This window comes from Notothenia coriiceps, unplaced genomic scaffold, assembly GCF_000735185.1.
Source record: "Notothenia coriiceps isolate Sejong01 unplaced genomic scaffold, NC01 NC01_scaffold00037246, whole genome shotgun sequence".
Lineage (NCBI taxonomy): Eukaryota > Metazoa > Chordata > Actinopteri > Perciformes > Nototheniidae > Notothenia > Notothenia coriiceps.
This window is the reverse complement of record NW_011369947.1, coordinates 2,413,218-2,441,164: the sequence shown is the minus strand read 5'-3', so window position 1 is coordinate 2,441,164 and position 27,947 is coordinate 2,413,218. Positions and strand designations below refer to the sequence as shown.

General features: G+C 39.2%; 1 protein-coding gene and 1 long non-coding RNA gene across 2 annotated transcripts in view; one reads left to right on the top strand and one right to left on the bottom strand.

The window, feature by feature from the left end:
* The window catches only part of LOC104965564 (uncharacterized), a 20,714-nt gene extending 12,312 nt beyond the window's left edge, over positions 1-8,402 (top strand). The window contains exon 3 of the long non-coding RNA XR_800545.1: positions 8,326-8,402. This is a non-coding gene — a long non-coding RNA (uncharacterized lncRNA). The remainder of the gene's footprint in view (positions 1-8,325) is intronic.
* A 3,880-nt stretch (positions 8,403-12,282) lies between these two features.
* Positions 12,283-26,755, bottom strand: slc2a8 (solute carrier family 2 member 8). The gene is made up of 9 exons (XM_010795461.1): positions 26,462-26,755; positions 25,413-25,619; positions 22,157-22,256; positions 19,603-19,814; positions 19,330-19,479; positions 18,271-18,379; positions 16,770-16,943; positions 14,790-14,935; positions 12,283-13,399 (listed from the first exon to the last, which is right to left on the bottom strand). Exons 1-9 carry the CDS (start codon positions 26,753-26,755, stop codon positions 13,253-13,255), a joined length of 1,539 nt encoding a protein of 512 aa, XP_010793763.1. The 3' UTR covers positions 12,283-13,252.
* Between the last annotated feature and the right edge of the window lie 1,192 nt (positions 26,756-27,947).

Here is a 27,947-nt window from a genome sequence, read left to right as displayed (position 1 = left end):
TCACCCTGTAACAGAAACATGTGATGGAGCATTACTAACCTGACTCAGATGGTTTCACCAAACCATCTAGGAAAGCTCCATTGGAAGCCATTTGGAAAGGGCAGGCACTTTCAAAAATACTTGGAGGTGATTGGATCAATCTATCATGGGCCACTTCTGATTGGTTAACAATGGCTGGTGCATGTGGAGCACAGCACTTCTGATTGGTGTGGATGACTGACACACAAGAACAAAAAGTAAAAGTCCTAATCCAGATCAATGCAAAGCCTCAGAGTAGAAGGGTCTGGTTTGTTGAATTAATGTATTATGTCAGACTTTTCATATGTATCAAAGTCCCATAACATCCTAAATATAATTTTATTTTATATTATTCAAAGGAATGATAATACATATGACATATATCTGAGTGTACCCAGAGTTGAAGTTTCTCGCTGGCTTCAGCTTTGATGCCGTTTGATCTGTCAGACGTGATTGGCTGCATCCCCCCCATAACATCCTAAATATAAAATCAAGATGTCCTCCAACAGTTCTGATGAAACAATGATTTAAATTATGATCAAAATGATTGTATTGTTATTTTTCGGGCAATCAATTAACTTGTATTTTCACCTTTTTGGTTATACAGAGGAATGATATAGCTCCATAATATTCTAAATAAATACATTTTCCAAATACTTGAGTGTATCCAGATCAATACGGAGAGCCTTAAGTTTCTCGGTTGCTATAGCTTTGATGCTGTTTCGGAGTTTGATCCGTCAGATGTGATTGGCTGCATCCTCCCCCCCCCCCCCCCCNCCTCTGTTTCCCTCCATCCTTTCCCTGAAGTCTCACGCGGGGACAAAGGCTAAAGTGTCCGTGGGATGGGGTTGTGATGCTGGTTTTTTGGGGGGGGTCGGCCCCCTTCGAAGGACCTGACAGGGGTTTAATCCCCATTCTGAGTGCGCACATGGGGGAGAGCGCCCGTAGTCTAACACCCATGAGAGGGTCTTTTGTGAGCTCTGTTACAGTAGGATGGATGCAGGGGTTTCAGGCCCAGATAAACGCCAGGGTCAAACAGGCCCACGTTATTTACAGTAGGCCCTTTCATTGCCTGAGTGAAACAGGAGCCCCTGGTTGGAGGTGGAGGTGGAGGGGGGGGGGTTCACTGTTTGTGCTCAGCCAGGCCTCCACTACAGGTCAAAGATCAGGGGGGTTACAGACCTGACTTGTGCGTGTTGGTGTGTGTGTGTGTGTGTGTGTTGGTGGTGGGGGGATTCATAGGGATAAAGAAAAGGTAAAGGGGTGTGGGGGAGTTTGGCTTCAGAGACATTTCCTGTAAGAGTTCAGATTGTTCACTGAGGGTTGAAGGACAGTTTTTAGCTTTGGTACAAGCCATCCTATTATAAGACATTTCTTATTAACTCTAGCCAAATGTACACAAAGTTGTATTCTTACTTGAAGTTGCAGTTACACAATTAGGAAGTCCTTCAAGTCTCTATTATTAGTATTTGAAAATAAAAAGTCCAGGATACGTGCAAAACATTCGGTCTCAATTTGACTTTCAGAAGTTCAGTTTTAAATATTGTCGATGCATTTTCTAAAATTACTCAGAAATCTATCCCGCTATCCCACATGCATGGGACATTTTTCCTGAACACAGGTCAAATGAACACACACACACAATAGTATTATTAGTGTTATTATTGTTATTTGTCATATTTGTATTCTACCGTTTGTATATATTTAAATTTTTTGGTAATAATTTACTTGAATTTTTTTTAAGTAGTTCTCTCCTTTTTGACAATGAAATGCCTCTTACTGAGTTTAAGCATGCACCACTAGACACTACACAATATCCTTGTACTGTATGTGCAAACCTAATTGGCAATAATCCTGATTGAGATACCATTTAGCATTCGTACCAAAGCATTTGAATATGCGCGGGACATTCTTCATTAACGCTTGCAAGCTTTCCACTAAGTTTCACCTACATTTGCAGCTCTTGCAACTGCAGTATTTGAAGTCCTGCTGCAACACAATGTGAGGAGTCTAAGAACTATTTATCTTTGTCAGGGTGTGGTTCTGGAAAGTGTAAATACAACACCGTCACAAAGGACTTGCCTGCTCACTTCAGTTGTCCTGATGTGACTCTGCAACCTACAAAAGCACATAAAGAACCATCCATACACCGTGAGAAGGACGTGTTAACAGTAACTCGCCGTAACTTGATCCGTTCGTTAGGTCATCTTTATTCTCACGTGACATTCAATACTCTGCAATAATCCCCATTTTCTGACCAAAGCCCAAATGGTCTCAGAGCAGGTCTTTCACTTCTAAGTAGTCGCTGTGAAGTACATTAATTAAGCTTAATCCGTCCCGATACATTACCAACCCAATTCCTTTTTGTTGCCTTTCATTAAGAAAAAGAAGGAACTTGCCAGCACGAGAAATAGAACCGGTACCATCTGCCCGGAGCGTAATCTTTCCGTAATCTTAGTGTCAACCTTCGATATTATGAGGCAAGGAAGGACGGTTTGGGGGGGGGGTGACATCCAGTACAATAAGGAGAGAGGCGTTCAATCCCAGCGAACGGATTTTATTATTTTTACGCGGACAATGACCAGAGGGGTTAAAGGTCACCAGGCTAGGACTTTACAGATGAGGCGGGATGTGGTGGGGGGTGTGCAGAAGTTTGGTTTGACCCCCCAACCTCTCACCCCTATTGTCCTTAGAGAACACAAAGGACTGTTTAGTGGTCAGCGTCCGGACAAACTGGAAGCCGCCGAACGGTTTGAATCCGGCTGAATGTCCGATCAGGAGACAAAGGGGAAAGAAAGACAGTTTGTCTTCTGAAAAAACTTTTCTCAAAATGAAGAAAGAGCAGGAGACTCGGAGCATGGACTTTTTTTCTAATGTGATACATAACGATGCACATTTTGGCAAGCTCAATATCGAACTGTACTTGTATTCCTTTTTCAACGGTAAAGGAATACATGAGAAAATGACAAAGGAGACAAAGACAACGGTTCGTTTTCTCAAACTGCTTTTGCCAAAACGTTAAAAACGATTGTATTTGTTCTCTTTCTGGTTTCTTATTGATGACATGATTAGTTGGCAGAATCGTATTTTTCATTAGGTTTTCACAGACGAAATTACCAAGTAGACAAAGGCTTCTCCAACATCTTTTCCCAACATGTAGAAAGAGCAGAAGACCCTTTGTTTCTCCGGTGTTTTTTCTGGGGTCGAACTTAACTAAGTACAACATTGAGAAACTTTACTTAAGACTATCTTACAAATGTGCTTTTGAATTGTTCTCTTTATAAACAGTGCGTACGCTCCAAAAATGGCGTACGGCAGTTTCTAAGCAATGTTTGCGATTTATAAAAAACAAACTTGACGGGAAAACGTGCGGTCCTCCACGCAAACTCTGACCCATCCACAAAAACGGGAGAGACGAGAAACAGCGGCACCGTTGGCAGAAGGAACAATGGAGAGAAATGTGTGGAAATAATACCATAAATAAAATGTTACCTCTCATTTATCACATATGAAGAATTCATTTTCACACATTGATTAAAGCCAATCTTAAAATGATTTAACAAACACCTGTTTGAGACTCCTCAGTGCACACAAAAACATAACTTGGAGACATAAATAAATACGGATATGTTATTTAAAACCACCTCGAATATGTTGTGTTAATGTTATGAAATGTTTTCTAATTCTCATAAATGATGCGGTAAGCAGGAGGACAGAATTTCTAAACTGACGCCATTTTGCATTTCTATAGGTTGTAGATACGAGCATGGTTTTATATACTATCACGTTTAATCATGTTTTATGCCGTTTGCTAAGACTTGATAAGTCACTCGTAAAACACAGGAGGTATGGAAACTAGGAACACCATATATTTGGTAGATTTGGCAGCTGATATAACTCAACAAATTAGTTTTATTTCCTTTTAACTGGTGGATATAGAGTTGCTGCGGGGGGGGGGAACACAAACCACCAAATAAATAAATATAAATGAATTGACTCCACTCCGCAGGGGTCCCCCGGCACAAACACACTGACACCCTGCCTGAGGAAGGCTATGTGTATTTTGTCATTAACTTTTTGTTCGGACCACTTATTTATATATTTTGGTGACGATCCGACCTCCATGCTGCTACTCTGGTTCAAACTGCATCCACCAAACAATATGATTTATCCCCACCTCCCCAAAAGAACCAAAATCTGACACGGTGTGAGGAGTATTTTTTTAGCTATTCTGTCGTCATTTCCTGCGATCGTCTTCCTGCAGTCAGTCTGAATGAATATTAATACGGGGCGTGTCTTTGACTATGTATCGGCAAACATGGGCGTTACGTGAAGCCCGCATTTCGAGTTGATTGTGATTTGTAAAGGGAAACCGGTGTAGGACGTGCGTGCGCAGTGTTTAATCGGAATATGTGTGTGTGTATTTATTTGCTTTGTCCTACGTACAGTAAGCCACCTTCCCACGTGAGTCCTAATAAATGAGGCCTCTGGTCTTTTCATCAGAGAAGTAGTCCGTTGTTCAGATTAATATTTGCTCAATGTTGAGATTCTTTATTTATCCTGTGAACTTTTGACTTCACTACTTATTGTTATCAGGTCCATGTTTTTCCTCAAGATGTCCTTGACCAAATCAAAAAGGAGTCTAAGAGAAACGGCTCATATTGTGCACACATAAAATATCAAGATTCATTTTTTAAGACTTTCTTGGAATAGTACTTCTATTCCACGACATATTTATGATCTGTACATCTATGGCAGATTCCTACGTTTAATAAATAAATCCATAGCTATTGAGAACATGTTAGATACCTCAAATAAACTTCACTTCAACCTGCATTTTATATATATAAATATACGTTAATAAAAAAGAAAATACAATACAAGGCTTGTAGGAAGCACACAGTAAATATTTACAGGCTTGGATAGAAGGTCGAATGTTCTTGTCGTGTTTATCCATTTAACCTCCCGTCCATTCATCGTCTTTCTTTCTGGATCATAGAATAATGTCTTGTTCTCAATCGTATAAAAGACTGTTCGCTTAAAGCCCGATTGACACAATAAAAGCTACCGTTTCCCGTGCTCGTCCCTCCGCCTGCACCTCGCTTTAGAGACGAGTCGGCAGCCAAAGTCTCGCTAACATATACACAATAACATTCTAATGGATGCAGGAACAGAACGGCTGCCATCACGCTTCCTCTGCATATGTCTTGCTTTCTGTCTTCTAAATACCCTTGACATATCAGCGAGGAGATGCAAAGCCCAGGAGAGAGATGTGGGCTAAAGGCCGTACAAAGAGTCTGTGCAGCGCGGCGTTCATCTGTCCCCGTGCTCCACGCTGTACTCCATGTGTAGACGTGTGTTTTCCAGCATGAAAAGTAGAGGGTAATGTCATTTTGCATGCTTTTTTTCGAAAGGATATTGTTTAATATTCCCTGGTTCTATCGAGTTGCACTTATTTTTCTTTGTTTCATATCGGTGAGAAATTTAATATTTTTTACGCTTCTTCGGACAAACGCAAGACATTTGAAGATGTCAATTTGTCTCTGTGAAGGAAGGTTGATTAAGCACTCGGCTCGCATTAATGAGGCCTTTGTTTAAAACAATGTTTGCAAAGGCCCATATTCGCTGCGCTGAGTGAACCCAAGCCTCTACAGTACAAACGGTACTCTTGATTCAGAGATTTAAATATGTGTTGTCATATGCAGGTTAGCTACAGTATAGATTTAACTAGGAATATCTAATGTCCATTACAATATAATAATAATAGTAATAATAATAATAATAATAATAGTAATAATAATAGTGCAAGAAGAAGCAGAAAGAGAAATAATGGAGTGGAGTAAATGCAGACATAAAGTTTGCTTTCTTAATCTTTATTCAAAGATGTTTTGTACAAACAACCAGGCTTCAAAAATAAAGAAAAGGAAAAACAGGAATAAACATATCGAAATAAAATTAAAAATAAATTCAATCTAAATGAGATGGAATAAAATTAAGTTCTTCAATTGTGCAAAACAATTTATTTGCATCTTTTATTTCCCATGAATGTAAGGGCTTTTGAAAAAGAAACTCAGTTTAACACACATAACATGTAGGGTTCACTTTCATCAATTTAAATGTGTATGTATTCAATTTACATAAAATAAGAACGTGATAACATTTGTTTCAAAGGAGTAAATCCAGGCGTAATCTTCTGCATGCATTGGGCAACAAGTGTTCGGCATCATCACAAAAAACACATACATTATTTGTCCAAAATGTTATCACACGACATGTACAATTTAAAATGAATTAATGTTCCTTTTGGAGTACATGCAGGAAGACAGTGCGTCTGCAGGAGACACTGTAATGGCGGTGCGTCATCAATAATTCTTTCTAAACGTGAACACCAACCCACCGGATGGACACGCACCATGTGACATTTGAACTGAATGTATTTAGCTCTTGGAGTGCATGCAGAAGGACACTGTGTTTGCAGACTGTAATGGCGTCTGTCCGTGTTTCAGTATGGCTGTACAGGCTCTCGGGGGTCAGTGGACATGGGACAGCTTTCACATGGCCCTGAGGTCCTGACCCCCACCTTTGTTGGCCATACCACTCCCCCCAACCCCCCCCCGAAAAAAAACCTCCTCCCAGCAAAGGACCGAAGCCCTTTGAGCCCTCGACCCCCCGCTGAGCGCGCCCCTTCAGCACATTAATAGTGGCACTGGAACTAATTGCCCAACCTTAGATGTGCTTGAGACCCAGATTGCCTCAGCCACAAACCCCCAAACACTCCACCCCGAACACAAGAAATCCTTCAAGAGAAGAATCGAGAAAATTGCCGGTTTGTGTGCCCGGTGCTTTTGGTTAAAAACGTCTTCAAAAGAGGCTTCATTTACGTCTTTGTGTTACTGTAAACGTGCATCGATTCAAAGCTTGTTTTCAAAACATCGCCCCCTTTCTCTTTCCTTCGATTTTTCTCCGGCGTTGGCATTGGTTTCGCTTCTTTTTCTCACCCCGCGTCTTGGCCAGAAACCATGCCATCCGCCGCCATTTTGTCGATAAAGCGCCACATATCCGGTAATCCTTTTCCTTCCCCATCGTTCCCGAAACATATTTTTCTCCCAGGCTTGCACTTTGAACTGTGATTTCAGAGCGGTGTAAAGTGGTGTCTAGCACCAGACTGTTGCTGTTCACACGGTCACGTCTGCCGGCTCCTCATCCTCACCCAGTTCAAAGAGACGCTGCAGAACGGGGAACAGCCTCAGAGGCGTTTTATGATTTTATTGGACCAGAGGAAGCATTGTTTGGAAGGTGTTGGACCGTTATCTGCAGCGACATTATGAGAGCCACAGACCGTCTGCTTTGTGTGTGTGTGTGTGTGTGGACGCTTGTGTAATGTATTCACGTCGTGTTCAGTGACAGTGCTCTTTTGTTGGTTTCTGTATTTCATTTATTTAACCAGAAGAAGTCTCATTGAGATCTTTTACAAGAGACAACAAATCATAGAAAGCATCTATCAGGGTTCATTTCAAGGACAGTAAGTAAAAGCAAGTCCTCTGATGGAAGTCGATGAGTTCCCATACTTTAGGACATAAATCCGTAGATACCACGAACAGTCGTATAAATATGGATTTGCCAATGGTTTAGTCTACAGGTGGTCAGGGCAGATCATAACACGAGCATACAAGGAGCAATGGTGCGTTCAAGGGTTTTAATATCTGTAATAAAGCTCAGTGCTCTGTGCTAGACGGTATCCAAGAGCAAAGGCATGTAGAAGATGCATTCATATCGAACGCAGACATCAAGGCTCCAGCGACAAGTGAAAAGATGAAGGAATACAGCAGCAAAAAGAATACATTGAACCGCTCAGCTTACGGATCATGTTGGAATTAAACCAAGAGCATGAACATGTTCTCCTTTCGACTGTTGGTCTAACGTCTATTTCACGATTTTATGTATTTTTTAAGTATGTTGAATTATTCGAGGAGGATGAAATTTAAGATTAAGAAATATTGTGCATATGATCAAATACTCCAGGATAACATTTCCCAGTGCTTTATCTCACTCCATAAGTTGATACTGGAAGAAAGAAAATCACCATTATGTCTAATTACTGTAATTTTTTTAACATCAAACTTCTCCGGATTTGATATGAGGGTTATTGTTTTTTCTTTTGGGATAAATAACACAACAATCAGGTCTTTTTATTTGTATGTTTTGCAGAAAAACATACAAATAAATGTAGATGTACAACCCCCCCATTGGGATGCTCCTCTGTATGAAGCAGTGTTTAAGCCTCAAGGGGAAACATTTAACTTTGAGTTAGGGGTGGGCGATATCACGATATATATCGTCGTGACGATATTAGGTCTCCACGATATGCTTTTTCAGAGATATCGTGTCTATCGTGATAAAAAAAAATAATAATAATTGAAAAAAAAAAATTTTGAATTTTTTTTGGGGGAAAAAATAAATAAATAAAATAAACTGATGTGAAAGACATGCTCTAAAGCTGTTTAGTCAGGATTCAGACAGTATTGCACTTTATTTATTGTCTTGTTTGATTCTGTTGGCTTATATTTTATTTTATCAATAAGGTATTTATATAGTTTTTCCCTTCAGTTATGCTAAAGTCTTTTATTGCACTTCAAGTCTAAAGTTTACATTTTAATAGTTTGGCACTGACTTTTCCTCATTGATCTTTTACTTAGTTATGTTTTACCCTCCTTTTCATGTTTATTGATGTTCACTGCTAGTGCTNAATTGGAAAAAAAAAAATTGGGAATTTTTTTTGGGGAAAAAAAAAACTATAAAAAAACTAAACTGAAGTGAAAAACATGCTCTAAAGCTGTCTAGTCAGGATTCAGACAGTATTGCACTTTATTTATTGTCTTGTTTGATTCTGTTGGCTTATATTTTATTTTATCAATAAGGTATTTATATAGTTTTTCCCTTCAGTTATGCTAAAGTCTTTTATTGCACTTCAAGTCTAAAGTTTACATTTGAATTGTTTGGCACTGACTTTTCCTCATTGATCTTTTACTTAAAGTTCATTTTTATACTGAGAAACTGTGCCTTGAAGCCATATCAAAATGTTGAATTGTTCATTCAGGGATTCATTTCAGAATTAAAACCAGCTTGAAATGCTATTTTGGTCTGTTACTCCTTTTTGTTTTAGTTACTGTTACCTTGTAGGTGGTTGTTCTGTTAAGTAACTTGATAAATAACCATAATAACCGACATGAAACAACATAATAAATATCGTCTATCGTGATACTGCTTGAAAAATATCGTGATAATATACTTTTCAACATCGCCCACCCCTGCTTTGAGTATACAGATGAATCCCATATTCACTTTCCCTCAATCCAAACAAAGCCTTCTTCTTAATGTTGTGTGTATCTTAGAACGTAAGGTTTAATGACACACGCAGTCTGCATAAAAGTGGTGGAAAACCAGCGTAATGTGTTTATAGGTAGAGGGTTCTGGTCCAGAAATACCTTGTTTACTGTCTTGTAATTAATGCAATGAGCTCTTAAAGATGCCAGTGAAAGTAAGCAGGAATAAAAGCGTTTACAGTACAGCTGGAAACAGGCTCCTCTTCACTGTTCACCTCGGGGTGTCACCTGGTTCTTTTCACTGCCTCTACTGTGGCTTCTTCTCAGGTTCAATATGTTCATCCTTCAGGTTTCAGCATGCAAGTTGAAGTAGCCCTCCTGAGATTACATTACATTACTGCGCCACAGCCTCCCGAGATTGATTTATTTTCATGTCTAACGGATTATCGAGTGTTTTTAGGAGTTCAAACTGTTGTTTTGGCATTTTTTGAAATAAATTAAAGATGTATTTCTTGTCATTTTGCAATTTAAGTGTTTGTATTACGTATAATCCGTTCAGGGAGTCCATTGAGAATATCCAAATGTAATTTTTGAGAAATTAAAAATTCTCACTTGCCTCAGTGTAAATATTTAGTTTAAGGGAAACCAAATAATATTTTCATTTTATTGAAATAGGGTTTTTTGACTCGATTTTAGAAAAAAATACAATAAAAATATCAAATATAAACAATATCGATATTTTTTATATAAATGTAAGAAGTTAAAATAAAATATCCTATAACGGATAAATATAATAGAATACAAACATTTATTGAAATATAAGATGTAAAGTAAAAAAATGTGCATTTAAAAACGTTAAATAATATTATATATAAACATATGAAAATAAAGTTAAAATGTGGAATAAATAAAATAAAATAGTCATAAAAAGTGTAAAAAATATTCAGATGTAAAGTATAGATAAGCGATGAAAAATAAAAAACGAAGTGATTGTACTAAATATATAACAGTACAACTTTTCTAGGACAGCACCGAGACTCAACCTCTCTGCTCAAAGGAAATGGCGTTTCATACTTTCCATGTTTGCATGCTGAGAAATAATCCATCATAAGACACGTCGCTCTTTAAATAGACTCCACTACAGTACAGTCTGCAGGCCGGACACATAATCCTCCATGGAAATGTTGACAGATGTGTGCATGGCTATCAAGAATTACAGTCCTGATAAGAAGGAGTGAACTTTATCCTCTTGTAGCAACAGTACAGTGATGGAGCTCTGCTCATAATAAAGACATATCCTGGACATGATGTGCCAGCTGTAATCCCAGGACTCCAAATCACAGCTGACGTGAACAGCTTCTGTTCCTGCTGCCGTCCAAAGACTCTCCTGAAGAGAGAAATGCAGGGTAGACATATTTCTGTATCAAACCTTGAAGTTAGCTTCTTCTTTGTTCCCTTCATGAAAAATACATGGGATTTTTAGATAGGAATTCGGAAGTTTGCAGAAAATGAGATCAAGGCTGGCACACATTTATGATACTTATATGTTGAGTTCAGGAACTACAGCACGGTCACATGACTTCACGTCACCACCGCTAAGCTAAAGGCGGCTAATGTTGGGCTATAAAGGAACTACAGCACGGTCACATGACTTCACGTCACCACCGCTAAGCTAAAGGTGGCTAATGTTGGGCTATAAAGGAACTACAGCACGGTCACATGACTTCACGTCACCACCGCTAAGCTAAAGGCGGCTAATGTTGGGCTATAAAGGAACTACAGCACGGTCACATGACTTCACGTCACCACCGCTAAGCTAAAGGAGGCTAATGTCGGGCTATAAAGGAACTACAGCACGGTCACATGACTTCACGTCACCACCGCTAAGCTAAAGGAAGCTAATGTCGGGCTATAAAGGAACTACAGCACGGTCACATGACTTCACGTCACCACCGCTAAGCTAAAGGTGGCTAATGTTGGGCTCTTATAGATGTTTTTGCAGTAGTATCCACACTATATGAATCATCTTCTCATCTCTTCTCAATGGTGTCATTGGCGGCGGCTCTTTAATTAACACTGAGGTTACTCAAATGTTATTGATGCATTACAGGCAGACATATTTGTTTTGTCTCCCATTTTAATGTCAGCCACAGCTTGATCTCTTGTCTCGTTTAAAAAATAAAAAAGGACACGGTTTTGAGATGGCCTTGAATGCATCGCACTACTCACGACCATCGAGTAGAGCCACTCAGGATTTCATGTTTAATTTAATGCTTATCCAATTGTTGAAAGAGTGTAACATGGAGTTCTTCAGAAAAATGAAAAAATATCTTTTTATCCGTTATTATCCAAATGAAAGTGTCAGGAGCCGTTTTTAAACGCTGTGAAAAGGACTCTCGAGTGAGAGAGCTTATGACCTTGCAGAAAGTCACTCCGCCGAAGAGGAGCACTTCATATTACACATCAGAGTGAAAATATGTTGAATACGCCGAGTATGCTCTTGACACGGGAACTCCTTCAGAAGATTTGCTGTGCTCTGATAGAAAACTGAATTTTTTCTTAAAGCGTAAGTGCTAATTCTCAGGGTCGGTTTGCCCGACTCTTCTGAGAGATATTCTTACAAAAACATAATCAGAAATATTGATATTCTGAACATGATGTCTAACATGTTGTGTGACATTTTAAAGATACATGTGTCAATCGTTACAGCACCTGTTGATGCGCTGTACATCTACCTATACATTTTATTTGTTGGTAAAATAAATTGCCAGTACTCGATTATCTGTTCAAGTCTTTTTTTATAATCGTGTTACATGTATTGCGTTACTCCTAAAGGTTGATGAAAGTGGCCTATTGAGTATTTAGTGTCTCTACTGTTCAAAAAGCTCTTTATTCCTCTCATACTGCCTGTGCTGCAGCACCTCTTTTCACCCTCTGTCTGAAACCAGAGCCCAGTCTGCTTTGATTGGTTAGCTGGCCGGCTCTGTTGTGATTGGTCAACGCTTAAGAGATGAGTTTAGTGTAATCTCACCTCACTCATATACAAAATATTAGAAACAGACTTCATTAAAAATCAATACAGTTCAACCATAAACCACACCCTGTAAACATGATCTGAATTATTTCAATAAAACCAACACATTATCTAAAAACACCAAATGATGTAAAACAATTGACACAATGTAATACATTAAGACACTGCATCTGTTGAATTTTGTTAAAAAACACCTTTAGAAAGCAATATGTAAAACATTCTACAGTGGACGATCCGCGCAAACACGCTGCAGCGGTCCAAATCAGAGGAAGGAGAAAAGCGCTGCACTGAAAATCGATGTAAATATAAACACTCTAAAGTGCCAAAACACATCCAAAGGAAGAAACATCTTTGCCAACTTGACGTAACATACGCAGAGTTTCTTAAAATCGCTGCACAAACGAATCACTGCAAGAAGCTCAAAACAAAATGGAAACAGCTTTTTTTCTTTATTTGCAGTGTTTTGCATCTGCTTTTAGTAAACCCTTTGCATGTTTCCTCAAGTTGGTGAAGGTTTTCAAAATGCTGGGCATGTGCTGTCAAGTTGAAGATGGTTCTTATTTTGCATGTGTTTTGTCACATTTGTGGGGTTTTTTGCATTATTTTTTTTAATTGCAACACGTTACTCCTAATGGAAGTGTTTTGGGCCGTTGTAACGCGTTCGCCCACATTGTGACATTCATTACATATTACAGTTGTTATAACAACTTTCCAATAAATCCTTGAAAAAAATTATTTTATGAATTTAACTTTAAATCATACTGACTGAAAATAATTAGTTTAAATTCCCGCGAAGAGTCCTGAGCATTAGTCAGCCCAGATATAGAAGGTCTGGGACTTTTCAGTTTATGTCATGTGTGTTTCTTCAGGAGGGCCTTCATGGACCTGACGTCCCTCTGAAGATGGCTTGGATCTGCTCCAGTGTCTTGCCCTTTGTCTCTGGGACAAAGGCGATGGTGAAGATGACGTTGGCGGTGCACATGGAGGCGAAGAGCCAGAAGGTTCCTGCGCTGCTCAGAAGACTCTGGAAAAGGTCACAGTTAGATGCAGATGTTGGAAAAGTTCAAAGAGGAAACTTGCATTGTTTCACAGTAGATAGCAAAACAAGGGCTGCCCAATGATTCACAACTGTATCGAAATCGCAATATGGACTAGTGCAATATCCAAATCATAGCAAACATAATATTTTGGTAAATAAGTAAATAAGTGAAAATATATTTCTGGATGGAATATTTCATAAAGTATGAAAAGGCATTCTACAGACTTAATAAAAAAATCCTTGTTTGGTACAGATCCTGTCTAAAGAAAATATTATTTCATATTATTTTTCAACAATATTGTGAATAATGTTTCAAAAATGACTATTTCCTCCGATATTGCGAATCGCAACGGCAATATCAGTCCAAATAATTGCAATGATTTATATTTTTCTTTATCGTGAAGCTCTAACCAAAACACATACAAATTCCTTTTTTTATTAACATTATAAAATGTCAGTTAACTTTAAAAACTCATTTTATTTTTTGCATTTTCCAGACTGACATCTTTTTTTATTTTGTAGGACCAATGTTCAAAACCAAACGAAGATAATTTTACGTTGATATGAAACTGAGAAGCAACAAATTCCTCAAATTGGTTAAAGTGAAACGAATAAATTACTTGAATAATCATGTCATAGATTAAGAGATTAAATGTTTATAATGTTTTTCTGTCAAGATGAAATAATCAGGATCATAGAGCTTTTGTTGACTATATCCAATAAGTTATGCGTCCTGTAAAAAATAGCACATTTTTCAGAAGTATATATTACCATAACAATGGGCCAATACCAGCGAAGAGATTATTTGGAACAATAATTATGATATGCACATAAGAGTGGTGCAGTGATGATGTATTTTTGGCATGGCTGCACATCACCACCGCTAAGCTAAAGGCAGACTTGGGTCGGCGTGATGACGTTTAGTAGTCCCATTTATTCACCCGTTAGCAACCTCCTTTTTATGATACACGGAGAAGCTTCGGACGTTCGCAAGTGGAGTATTTACTGACGTATTTTATGTCGTAGAACAAAACGTGGAAAATCTCTTCAGCTTGTGTTACCAACAGACCTTATTTCAGGTTTCGCACCACAAACACTTCCGTTTTGTCTTTTGTTATTTATTTAATTTCATTTGAACTTTTGTTTGTTTCGGCTGGGACTGTCATCTCATCATACTGTCCTGTCATTTATGTGTATCTATTGCCTGTATAGCATACACAAAATGACCTCCGGAAAACATGCTCATGATCACTAAACAACTTGACAAATATACAATATACATATATATATCTTTACCCATTCTATTTGGCTTCCCATTAAAAACATAAAATGTCCCAAAGATCTATTTTGAAATAGAGTGCTGTTGATCACTCACCATCATGTCTTGGAAGGTTTTGGTGATGATGAAAGCCATGCTCCAGTTGGTGAGGACGCACACTGCGCTGGCCACCCCCCTAATTTTGTACGGGAAGATCTCCGACATAATCAGCCACGGGATGGGACCCCAACCGAGAGCGAAACCTGAACACAACAGCGATTATTAATATCGTGCAACCTGTGGAGGCACACACTAAAATATTGTGGATATGTTCTAAACTAAAATATTCCCAGTGGTGCAAGGAAACAATTAAAGATTCAACCAAGGGCTTAAAGGTCCCATGTCATGCTTTTCCGGTTATTACCCGTCCCCTTGTGTGTTATGAAGGTTTTTATGCATGTAAACGATCTACAGAGTCAAAACCCCTCAAAGTACACCCTGTAGCGAGTAAAACTCTAACACAGAAAATACCTCCCCAAAACGCCTCGTTGGAGATTTCTCATTTACTTCCTGGGTATCGCTAGTACGTGGGGATACCCAGTAGCCACGCCCAGAGCTATGGCCGCACCCTCTGCCAGCCTTTCACGAAACAAAGCTTCCCAAACCTTTCAGCGATTCATTCCGGATTAGTACAGCGTAGGGCACTGAAGAACAATGCTGTTCCTACTTTGTTTGGACCAGCGGGAGATTCGGGTACACAACCTGTAAGTATTCATTGTTGTTTGTGTATTTATGATGTTTAAAACAAACAAGGTATCTACAACGACTGTTTCAATGGGTAAACGTTTTTCGGGCTACTACGTTGGGATCGCGGCGAAATGCTGTCCGCAGACCCATTCTCACAGCGTTATAAACCTATTTCTTACTCAATATCAAGCCACACTTATTGTTTTTACTTCGCCTGTGAGTGTTTGTGTGAGCTCAGGATGAGTTTAGCTTGTTCTCGCTGTATCGCCGAGCCTGTCTGCTCCCGCAGCAGTGTGTGTGTGTGTGCGAGCAGCAACGAGCCTGTCAGCTTCTCGACCAATCAGAGCACACTGGGCTCACAGGGAGGGGGGGGCAGGAGCTTCAACAAGCCGTTTAGGACAGAGAGTGAATACACATACTATACAGAGATGCTGTATGAGAAACCAATGTGATTTTGGAAAATTGCACAGTGTAAATCTATTTTAGTATACCTCAACAATGGAATTATGATCAGTAGAAATGGCCATGACATGGGACCTTTAAAAACAAACTGGACATACTAGTCCATTTCAAATTGTATGCAACTTGTGATTATATGAAGTTAGATTTTGAATATCTGTGATAATAAAGCGTTCCTTTATTAAAATTATCCTTTTTTTCAAGCTCATTCAAAAGCTTCTTGGATTAGCTAGGAAAAGCATGGCCATAATTTAGATAAAGAAGGCTTTTCTGAGAAGAAATGTATAGTTCTCACAGGAACGCTATAAACATATGATGATCTAGTGGAATATGATGCATTGCTGTGGATTAAAAATTCTGCAAATGTTCAGGTGGACATTTTTATTTTGTGCCTCTACTGTGACATGTTTACATGCTTTAATGTTCATAAAGGGACAGGGATTTTAGCCCCGTTTGCATGCACAAAAACCTATATAACACACTACAGGAAAGGGAAAAAACCCCAAAAGCACAATAGTATCCCTTTAATTGTATGTCTGATATGTGTAATATGTAATATAAAGCGCTTTGAGCACTCTAATAAGTGTAATGAATTATTATTATTATTATCATAATTTAAATACTTTAGTTTCAGTAAAGTCTAAATGCATGGCTTTAAATACATTGAGTATTTTAACAGAAGGGTATTAGTACTTTTACCAAAGTAAAGGATCTGATTACTTCTTACAACCCTGGAAATCACAATCATCAGCATATTGTAATGCAATATCTATCAATATCCAGACAATTTAATCAGGCACAACATGTCTAAACTTGCTCTTTGGCGCTTGTTCTGTGTGTCGGAGCCTTTAATGACAGGGTTAGAGTTGTGTCAGGGAGTCAGGGTCTCACCTGTGATGAAGACAGCCATGCTGGCCAGGGCCAGCCAGGCCAGGTCAGCATGGGGTTCTTCGCCCGCTGTGCTCTGGATGTCCAGCACCAAGAGTCCCAGTGTGGGGGGGTGATTTTTAGACACCAGGTAGAAGTAAACCCCGAACGCTGTGGTGCTGATCGCCATGGCAACACCTTGATTATGAATGGGAAACAAGCAAAGTCTGTTATGATCATTTGGTAAAAATAGCTGTGCAGGTAATATTTCAAACCCTACTCTTCTACTACGCTGGTAGCAGGAAGGGGCAACATAAAAAAAGATTCCTTCCCTGATCATAAAGGGGAGGGGCTAAACAATCCACACCTGAGAGCTGGAGGAAGCTATTTTGACAAATAAGCCACACCTGTGAGCTGAAGAGGAAAGGAGATGACTGCTGAAAGTTGCACAAAGGAGATGAGAGGGCTGTGAAAAAATGCTGAAAGAGGAAAGAAGTGGGAGTCTGATCCAGTTTATTAACCTAGCTGCATTTTTGGGGACTTTTTTGGTCAACCAGGCTGTACTTTTGAAAACACATTACCCCGGGAGCTGGTGGGATGAATACAATTAATCATCTTTTGACCTGCATGTGATGCTCTGGGATCTTCCACGGCCTGCCTGGACCTCTAGGTAAGTTTTTCTCTGCCACTTCCAGGTTTTCTCCTCCAATCCCCCCAAAACCTTACACTCTAACCTGCACCCAAACGCCACACTCTGAACTCTGTATTCATAAACACCTATATCCACCTTATATTGAACTGGACTATTTTCAGAGTGTTGAAGGACCCACACTCACTACAAATGTTTAAGCAATGAGCCCTCATTTTATTTAAATCATTGATGGATGTTTTGTTATTTGAACTTCTGATGATTTTGCATCTCTTGAGTTTCTTAGGATTGTGGTACATTGACTGTATTTTGATCTTTTTGCTTTGTGATTTAAGTTTTTGATCATTTATCCATTCACACCAAGCTGTGGATACACGGTTTGTATTTGATTATTACAGGATTGACCGTGTTGATAGAATATATCTGAATGTCCACATCCTCAAAAACTGATATTCATTAATATAATTGCTGAACAACAGTGGTCCCAAAATGGAGCCTTGTAGCACTGATCATGGTTTGATTGCCTACACTTTATTACTTATACAAACACTTTGAGAAGGACCAGATAGATATGATCTTAGTGTGTTAAACAATGCTTTATGCAGGTCAAGAATCCATGTTGCTTATAATTATTCATATGGCATTATTACATCTTCATAAAACATTTGTTTAACCCCAGCATTTTGTAATCAGCCCTGCAATATTGTTTTACAGAATGCGGGGGAAAAATGCATGAATTATTGCCTCCTAGTTGTTATTTTCAAAATTACATAATGTTACTAAAACTAAAGGCAAATGTTATTTCCTCCAAGCAGGGAGGGTGTATTAGAGTGCTGTCACATATGTGTTTAAAGTATGAAGTTGGATTGAAAATACCTGAGATGATGAGAAGGATTTTTCTTCCAGCTCTGTCCATGATCAGCGCGGCCACTCCCGTAAAGACCACCTGAATCAGACCCACGATCACCGAGGCCAGGTCACTCTCCTGAGAAACAACAACACATTCACATTGACGCTTTAAAAAAACATATACATCATACATGGTATGAATTACAATTTCATGTACCAACAAATCAAAGGGATTTATGATTGAAATGTAGTCAAATCATTACTTTTTGTTTGCGTTTAGATTTAGTTGTTGTATATTGTTTTTATTTATAATCAGAAACAATATTTTTCAGTATATCCTTAAGGGGGGCAATATTACACAAATGTTCACGTTTCATAATTATATTTTTTGACATGTCACTATGTTACAGAAGTAAAACAAAGGAGTCCAATGGAGGTGATTCAGACAGGGGGGGGAGTGTGTGGGAGAGAAACCCCCTCTGAAACCCCCTCTAGCCTTTGAAGAATGCAGAAAAACCTATATACAGTAACACACTACAGGAAAAGGGAGAACCCCCAAAGCATAATCGGGCCTCTTTAAACATATCATCAAGTTCTGACCAGGGAATAACAGGCTCTCTCAATGTGGAACTACTCCTGGAAAAAAGTCCAACAATGATTTCAATTATTTTGCTTTGCGTAGCACATAGCTATCAATCATTACATTAAAACCTTTTCTCACGGCGACAGAGGACAGAACAGGAGCACAAATACAGTTTTTATTTAATATAAAGTAATAAACATGCTAATTTTCACATTATTACTTCTCAGGTTGATATAACTGTTTGTATTTTTAATTGTAAAGTATCTTTTAGTCTACATTTTACTTTCATTTGTAATGTTTAGAATGATGATGATAGATTAGTTTGTCACTTTTTAATTAATACTTTATCTTCTTATGTTTATATAAATATTTTATCCTATCTTTTATTTACTTCTTTGCAAATCGACTAACTGTCACAAAACCACATTTCCACAGGAACAAACATTTTATTTATAATCTGTGATTTATCCGTTGGAATAAATCAAAGATAAAAGCCTTCTCACCTTAAAATGTGCCTGTTCAAATATGTTCTCTGCGTAGAACATGATGGCGTTGATTCCCGTCATCTGCTGAAATATCATCAACATGACCCCGATCATCACAGGCTTGTAGACTCCAGGGTCTTTCAGGTCAGACATTTGGAATCTAGAGCCCTGAGAGGAAACACACATGTTCTCACTGACCAAACGCTTTAAAAAACCATCAGTGAGACATTTCATTCATAAATGTTCTTCATGGATAGACCAAAAATCATTGTAAAAACTCTCCAGACTCACCTCCTCATTACAGGCGTCCTCGATGCGGGCGCACTCCCATTCGATGGGGGCGTCCGGGCCTCGTAGGAAACGCAGCGCCTCCTCGGCCTCCCGCCTCTTGCCCTGTGACAGAAGGAAGCGCGGCGTCTCTGGCATGAAGCACATGCAGACCATCAGCAGCGTAGGCGGGATGGAGCAGCAGATTGCCAGCCAGCGCCAGTCTAGGTAGAGCCCTGCAGGACGAGGTCACACAGCTCAGAAGATAGTGGTGCAGGAATGAGTTTTATATCCCAGAAATGAGTTAGCATTCTAACACTTCCAGTTAGCTAATCTGAACATTTTTCGAAGGTGTTTTTGAGTGAAGGCATGACATATGGTTTGTTGTCAACACAAGCTGAAGGTATTTTTAAATGATGTTCAAAGACATAAAATACATCAGTAAATATCCCACTTGTGAATGTCTGAACTCTGAAGCTTCTATGTGTCCTAAAAAGAGTGGTTGCTAGAAGCAGTGGCTAAATTAAACTACTAAAAGTAATCACGCAAACAATATTAGCCGCCTTAAGCTTAGCGGTGGAGATGCGAAGCCGTTGCGACGTGATGTTGTTTGTTTATAACGTTAGATTTAACTTCTGGTGATTAATATGTACTATTAATCTGTGAGATTATTCTGGTGAACAAATAAAACTACTAAACGAAATCACTCCGAACATTAGCCGCCTTTAGCTTAGATGTGCAACCGTGCGACATTGATGCAGTTCATGTATAGCCTAGCGTTAGCGTTGTACTTTTGATAATTGGCTTTACGCTTAAAAAAAAAAAAATCATAAAACTTGTTTTAATATGTACAGATTATCCTGCAGAGCAAAATGTGTAAATATAAAAGTGTTTTTGTCAAAGAGCTTATTTGTGAGATATTCCCAAATGTAATTGAAAAAACCTTTTAACTTTTGTTGAGGGAGCCCTTGCGATGCACATCTTTTAGTGTTTTAGTTTTTTTTCGCAGCCAATGTTGGCAATGGACAAGGTATTATCTCCTACAAAAGGGACTTAATTTGCCTGAATTTCCTTCTTTCCTTCTTGTCTGTATTTTCAAATTGTTGGACCAAGTATCGAGTTTTTCCCCCCAGTTGTGTGCGTGTCAGACTGAAGGCTGCAGGACAAAGAGGAGCCTTGTCCAGTCACGGCCGTCTTCATCTGCTGCATCCAAAAATACATTTGCCAGCCGATCTGATTGTTCCACTGGCTTTTCAACAACCACAGTGTTCACCTTTGTGCTGAACAGCAGCTGGCATGGGACAAAATTAGATTCCAATTCGTGTTCCTAGTTTGAAAACTACCAAACCGTTACTACTGTGAAAATTGGATTCCTTTATATCACATTGAATAATACCAAATGTGTGACACATTAAAGGGCAAACGACATAATATATACATGTCCTCTCACAGGAGACAACCCATGTCATGGGACACACATCTTCTATTGGGTCAAAGTGAATTGCATGCGGCTAACAAGATTAGCGAGCGGCAGGTCAGTGAGGCTGTAGAAGAGGCAGCACGGGACTCCGATCATATTTGAGGACGTCACATGATGCACCACAACCTTTGAACCAGACGTTTGAAACAGTATAGCAACCTCAGGACATTTTTAACCAAGCAAGTTTACATAGGTATTTAGAGAAGATAATGAATACAGATAATAACCAGAACGACCGATTACACACTTTGAGATAAGATTTGTAGCTATGTATTTTGCAGCTACTGTCATACGCTGGAAGTTAATGATATACAGCTTGTAAAATGTGACCTCGTGCGACTTCTGTTTCTTAAACATTCAGCAAGTTTCAATATCCTGTAGTCAGACTTTATTAAATGAGATTGAAGGACTCCATAAAGCAGTGGCGAACCGTCAGGGCCTTCAAGGTATTCAGAGAATACCCTGGAACACTCAGATAAAACAAACAAAAAATCGATTTAATTATATAAATAAAATGTATATAAAATGAATAAATGAGAATCGTATCTGTGTTGTTGAACTGTAATATTACAGTGTTACGTTGATTTGTTTGTCCTTCTCAGACCATGCACTACGCATTTCAGTGGTTTTGTGTTAGAAAAGAAAGCAACCAATCAGATCTTGTTCTGGGTCTCTGGGTAGAATATCCTTCAACCAAGGTATTCTATATCCTTGATAGAATGCCCTGGCCGTAGCACTGAATGAGAGCGTACGTTTGGACTGACAGTTTGATCAACCAATCATATATTGATTTGTAGCCAATGGGCGTATTCTTTCAGAGTTTCCCTCGGTTCCAGGGTAGTCTAGAAGGCCCGCTAGTTAACTGGCTCGAGACAGATGAATGCGACGAAGCAATTCATGCCGTGTTATTGTTTTTAACGTTGAAATGACAAGTGCAACAGGTGAAGATGAAGTTGTTTCGGAATTGTTGTGAGTACCCTTTTCAAGACGACAATTCAGTGAAAAGACTGACATTATAATGCCGCGGGGGGGGGAACCGAACCGTGTGATAGACACGGTTCGCCACTGCCATAAAGACATAAAGCTGAGGAGACATACCTGCGAGATACACTCCCATGATGCCTATCACCACCATGAGCTGCACACAGGAGCCTAAGGTCCCGCGTACCCGCTCATGGGCCATCTCAGAGATATACAGCTGTATGAAGAGAGACAAAGAGAAAATGACACCAGAGAACGCTCAGTGATCCCAAAGACACACAATCTAACTATCAAACTATTTTCATTATCGAACTGCGTAAAAGAGAAACAAACAAGTTGCAGCTATAGCCAAAAATCATAGGTATATTACTACTAATATTTTTTTGTTGCGTTATTATTGATTCAGATGCTGTTTACTTACTTATTAATTAATTATTGGTCCAAAGTTACCAGCACATCAAAATGCTTGTTTTGTTATTTGATAGAACAATAATGTAAAATAGAAAACCTAGCAAAGGCTCTATATTTATAAAAGCAGAGAGTGTTTGGCAATGTTGCTTTATAAAATACTTATATCAATATTTATCAAATACATGAACAGTTGACATTTCATTTTCTGTAAATACATTAATTGTCTTACCAAATGTTTAAGCTCTAAAGCAGGGCTATTCAATTAGTTTGGAATGGGGGCCGGTTGATGAAAATGATCCAAAGCAAGGGGCCGGGAAAAAGATGGCTTGAAATATGAGCAATCATATTAAGAGCTTCAGATACGGTAAATAGTGGAGTGCGTATATTTTGTTTAATTCAATCAAACAACATAGGCCCAAGGTCTTTATAGATCTAAATGGCAAGTTCAGAACTCAGTAAGCCTACATGTGAAGCTAATTTAACCATCAACATCATTTCATTTGATTTAATTTAGGTGAAATGATCTAATCATTCAGGCAGAGATGCAATCAATGACAGGAGTTGTCACTACAGTAGCTAGTAGGTGGGTTCGAAACCCGAGCCCGCCAAAGTTTTCAGGCAATGTCTTCCCCTCTATCTCTCAATGTAACACCCTCTCTGGAATGAAGGCACTCTGGCCCAAAAAAAAATCTTTAAAAAAAAAGAAAGTAGATTACTTTTTAACATTATACTGAAAGGGCCAGTAAATATCACCCCGGGGCCGGATTTGGCCCGCGGGCCGCCAATTGAATAGCCCTGCTCTAAAGTAATTTGTCGGGGGAAAAATATGTATAAGAGACACATTTAAAAGTTATCTGGAATGTAGTTATTGATGTTTTTATAAATATGCAGCATAACAACGCAAACAGATGTGCTAATATTCCACAGACATACCTGTAATGCAATCACATTTTAATAAAAAAAACGGCTATTGCATACTTTTGTTATTCTTATTTGTACCTATTTTATATACGTGTTTATTGTGAAGTCTATGTCATTAGTGGATTTTTACTGTTTTTTTTATTTATAGGACTTACATTTTTGGGCCCTACTTTTCTAATCTAGGTGTAGTCATGGCTCTGACCTGAGGTTTCAAGCAGTCACATTAAAACAGTTATAAATAGGCGCCTACTATCCCTAAAGAGACATTATTAGGATTGAAGACTAATGTCACAGCAGATTGGACAACGTGTCATGCTTTTATCTTCAGTGACGGGCTCTGCAATGGTGTCTTAGTTCTCACTAAAATTATGTAGGAAAGCTGCAGTGATTTCCCGCTTGCTCGAGCCCTCACTAATAAGAAGTGTCATCCTCCTGTTCTGACGCTTTACATTCCTTCCTTGTGTTAATATAGATTCAAAATTTGTTGGGCTGGTTTAGAAGCTTGACATGTTAGGCCAAATCATTCTGACCTCCTGCGTATTATGAACCATCGGTCTNTGACAACTTTGCCTGCTTTTGCCTCACACTCATTTTGATGTCTCTCCCAGGCAACCCGGTATCACAGCAAAACGTGAACATGTGACGATTTACCATGCTGGGAGACGTGGAGATGTCACGATTTTGTCCCTTCAAACGTGACAGTTACACGGTATTGTTAACATGGCCCAACCAGTGGAGAAATACCCGGAAGTGCCAAGCAAATGCTACCCCGATGGTCGGTTGTTATAGTCAATATTAATATAATAATGCTTTATTTTTTTAATAGTCACACTCGGATTTTCGCTAGATTTTCTTGTTGCCCCAGCTGGTCGACACCTCTTTTAGCAGAAACAAAGGCAACATACTGCTGCTGGTTTATAAAGCTTTGAATGGTTTAGGCCCAAAATACATTTCTGACCTCCTGCTAAATTATGAACCATCCAGATCTCTCAGGTCTTCAGGGACTGGTCAGCTTTCTGTCCCCAGAGTCAGAACTAAACATGGTAAAGCAGCGTTCAGTTATTATGCTCCAAACATCTGGAACAAACTCCCAGAAACCTGCTGGTCCGCTGCAACTCTTACTACTTTTAAATCCAGACTGAAGACTTTTCTTTTTGCCGCTGCTTTTAATTGAACTATTCACATCTTAAACTGCACTGTAACTTTTATCCATGTATTTTTTTTTCTTTTAATGTTTATTTTATTAACTTTTCTTTTTAATGACTGATTTTAAAAGGCCTTTTTCTTAATTTCTTTCATTGTTGTAAAGCACTTTGAATTGCCTTGTGTTGAAAATTGCTATATAAATAAACTTGCCTTGTCTTGCCTTGCCTTACTGTTAATCTGCATATATTTACATAGACTTTTAAATTGGGGCTTTATATTGTTTTTACGTCACGTATGTGAGTTTTCAGTCTGTGGCTATGTTTTTTATTGTCCTGTGTTCTACATTTGTTTTTATGTCCTATCTGTTATTTCTTTATATATTTATATTTATTGATGTACAACACTTTGGTCAACTGTTTTTAAATGTGCTATAGAAATAAAGTTGGATTGGAGTCGAATTGGATATATTTATATATTTTGCTGCTGCAACAAAACAATTTTCCCAATTTGGAATCAATGACAGTTCCGCTGCTTATATATGAATGTTTTCACATCACAACGTCTGAAGTAAAAAGGCGATACCGGGGAGTGTTCATTTCATTCACTCATTCACCAATATAAAATGATAGAAAAGCATTTGGAGTATTTCGGTTGAAAATCATTCATACTGTTTCAGGCAGCTGCACTTTGTTGCTGACTAGCCATTAGCTTTCTTTCCCTCTGTAGGGCATGGAGAGAAACAACAGTGAAACTACTTTTCTGCTAGAACAATTATTCAATTCATTGATTAACATTATTTGACCCCAGCTTCTCCAAACATGTGCTCTTTTTCTGTTCTCAATACAAATGATAATCAATTCCTTTAGGTGTTGGAAAGCGTGCCGGTGCTACTTACCGGGACCACCAGTGAGGTGACCCCGCTGGCGAGGCCGGTGAGCACTCTGCCGACGTACAGCATGAACACGTTCTGAGCTGCGATGATCATGGTGAAACCGAAGACGAACGGCAGTGAGCAGAACATCAGACTGAGCTTCCGGCCGAACTTCTCCACCATCCATCCGCCCAGCAGGCCGCCGGCCGCCGCCCCCACCGTCACTATGGACTGAGAAATAAACAACACTGAGCCTTGGGGAAATATAGTGTCATATTAACAGTTCACTAAGTATTCGCCCAATTTGAAAACTCCAAGCACACATTAGAAGTAGATTGTTGTCAGAAATCTGCTCTTCTCTACTGCCTAGCTTTTCTGTCCAAACATTTCACTCATGATTATTCATGATACTTATTTCGATTTATAAAAGGTTTATATGCTGGCCAACGGGTGCAAACCATTTATAACGACCAAGAACATTTACAATAGGAGAAACACGCTGCAGCTTCAGAAAGGATGCAAATATAAAAACATAAAATGTGCCAAAACACGTGTCACAATAATTATAGCGACAGCAGGAAACAAACAAAGTCGCTGAGAGGCTGAGGCCGGGCCTGTTAGATATTGTGTGACACGCTACAAAAAAGTACTAGCTGAGACCAAAAACTCTGAAGAAAAACAATGTGGTTTAATGAAAACTGGGATGATCAACTTATTTTCCTTGGACATGTACATTGTTATATTAATCAAAGAAATCATTAAAACGTGCGGTCAACAAAAAGTACGGCCCTGTGTCGTTTCATGGGTCCTACACACCAGCCTCTAATTATTATGTTAGTATACATAATAATTACTAACATTATTACAATGGGAGACATGTGACAATTATAGCTTGGTAATCAAGTCCATACAGTTGCAGTTCATGCATGTGTAGTTTTCCTTCTTCTTTCTTTATACGAGTCACAAGTCAGTTTGGCAAAAAGGTACCACCACCTAGGCTCAGTCAAAAAGAATCCTTAGTGTCCTTTAAGTCTGTCAGTCGAAAAGAGTCAATATTGTGGTAAAGATGTCACTGATGTCGGATGTTCTTCCGTCTCTTCCTGCCGTTTCTGCATCTTCTCCACGATATTCTTGCTTCGATCGCCCCACTCCTTCTTTAACGAGGAGCGCAGCATGTCCTCGTCGTCTTTGATTTCGAGTTCTTCAGCCTTGTAGAGCACGTTGGTCCACTTCATCTTGTTCTCCACAGTCTCCACCTTGTTGAACACGGTGGCTGTTACATTTCTTTTGCTTGCAGTGGACGCCTTTCTGAGCAGCCGTTGAAGGAGAGGGCTGTTGTTGGGATTTGGGATGAGGCTTTTTCTCATCTTTAATACTTTTCTTTTTACACTTCTTCGACTCTTGCTCTTGCTGAGAAAACACTTTCTTCGCAAACTTCATAAACTTGAGATCCTCTCTTGACATTCCAGCTTGTTCCTCCAATCTGCATTCAGGGAAGTCTGTGCTGAACTGCTGTTGCCAAGGGTCATCTAAATTCACAACTGAGATTCTGTTCACAGATACTTCTGGTTTGTCAAAGTCCATTGCATTCCCACTCACTCCTTTAAGTGGTCCATTCACTGTCCAGCCTAGGATTGCCCTGCTCGCATTGGGTCCATCCTCCACACTGCATATGACTTCCAATGGTTCCAAGGCCTTAGGAACATCGGTTCCTATCAACAGTCCAATCCCTGCATTTATTTCAGGCAAATTAACGTTTTTTAGATGAGGCCATCTCTGTAGGCCCGCTTGTCTAGGAATGTTCCCACTGCTGGCAGGCATGCACTCTTGGGTGTAGCTTTGTGGCAGTTCACAGAAATTGTCATTTTTTAAGCCAGCTACTCATAGTCCGAACACAATATGGCTATTTACGACCCTCTCTTGGCCCATGGTTCGTAAAAGAATCTGCGCCTTCTTTCCAGTTAGGCAGAGCTTGTGCATCACATCCTCTGTACAAAACACTGTTGTACTTCCTGGGTCCAAGAAAGCATAGGTGGTGACAATCTTGCTGCCTTTCGTTGACTTGACTTGCACTGGAACTATGGGAAGTTTACAGTTGTCATCACCAGCCCCGGTAAGGCCACTTGAAACCAGTGTGCTGTCCACTGATAACTCTGATGTATTCTTGGCTAGAGCAGGATTGTGTCTTGCTTCATTGGAAGGGATGTGAAGTATGGTTGGATGTTTGAAGCCACATTTTGAACAGGAAATTAGTTTATTGCAATTTCTGCTAATGTGCCCCCCACACAAACAGCCGAAACAGACACCTTTTTCCATCAGGAAGCCCATCTTCTCATTGTGTGTTCCTTTTTCAAGTTGATGGCACGAGTCCAAGGTGTGACCTCCTCCGCAGCACAGACATGTCCTCAATTTTGTCGGAATGTGTTCCTTCCATTCAGTATCTGTCTGGGTTTCATTTTCTACAAGAGCTACAGTGGTGGGAAAGCCAGTTCCTACAAAATGTGAGTGAGGCTGTGATCTGTTTAAACCAGTATTTTGTGTTATGAAGGGAGCATCTTG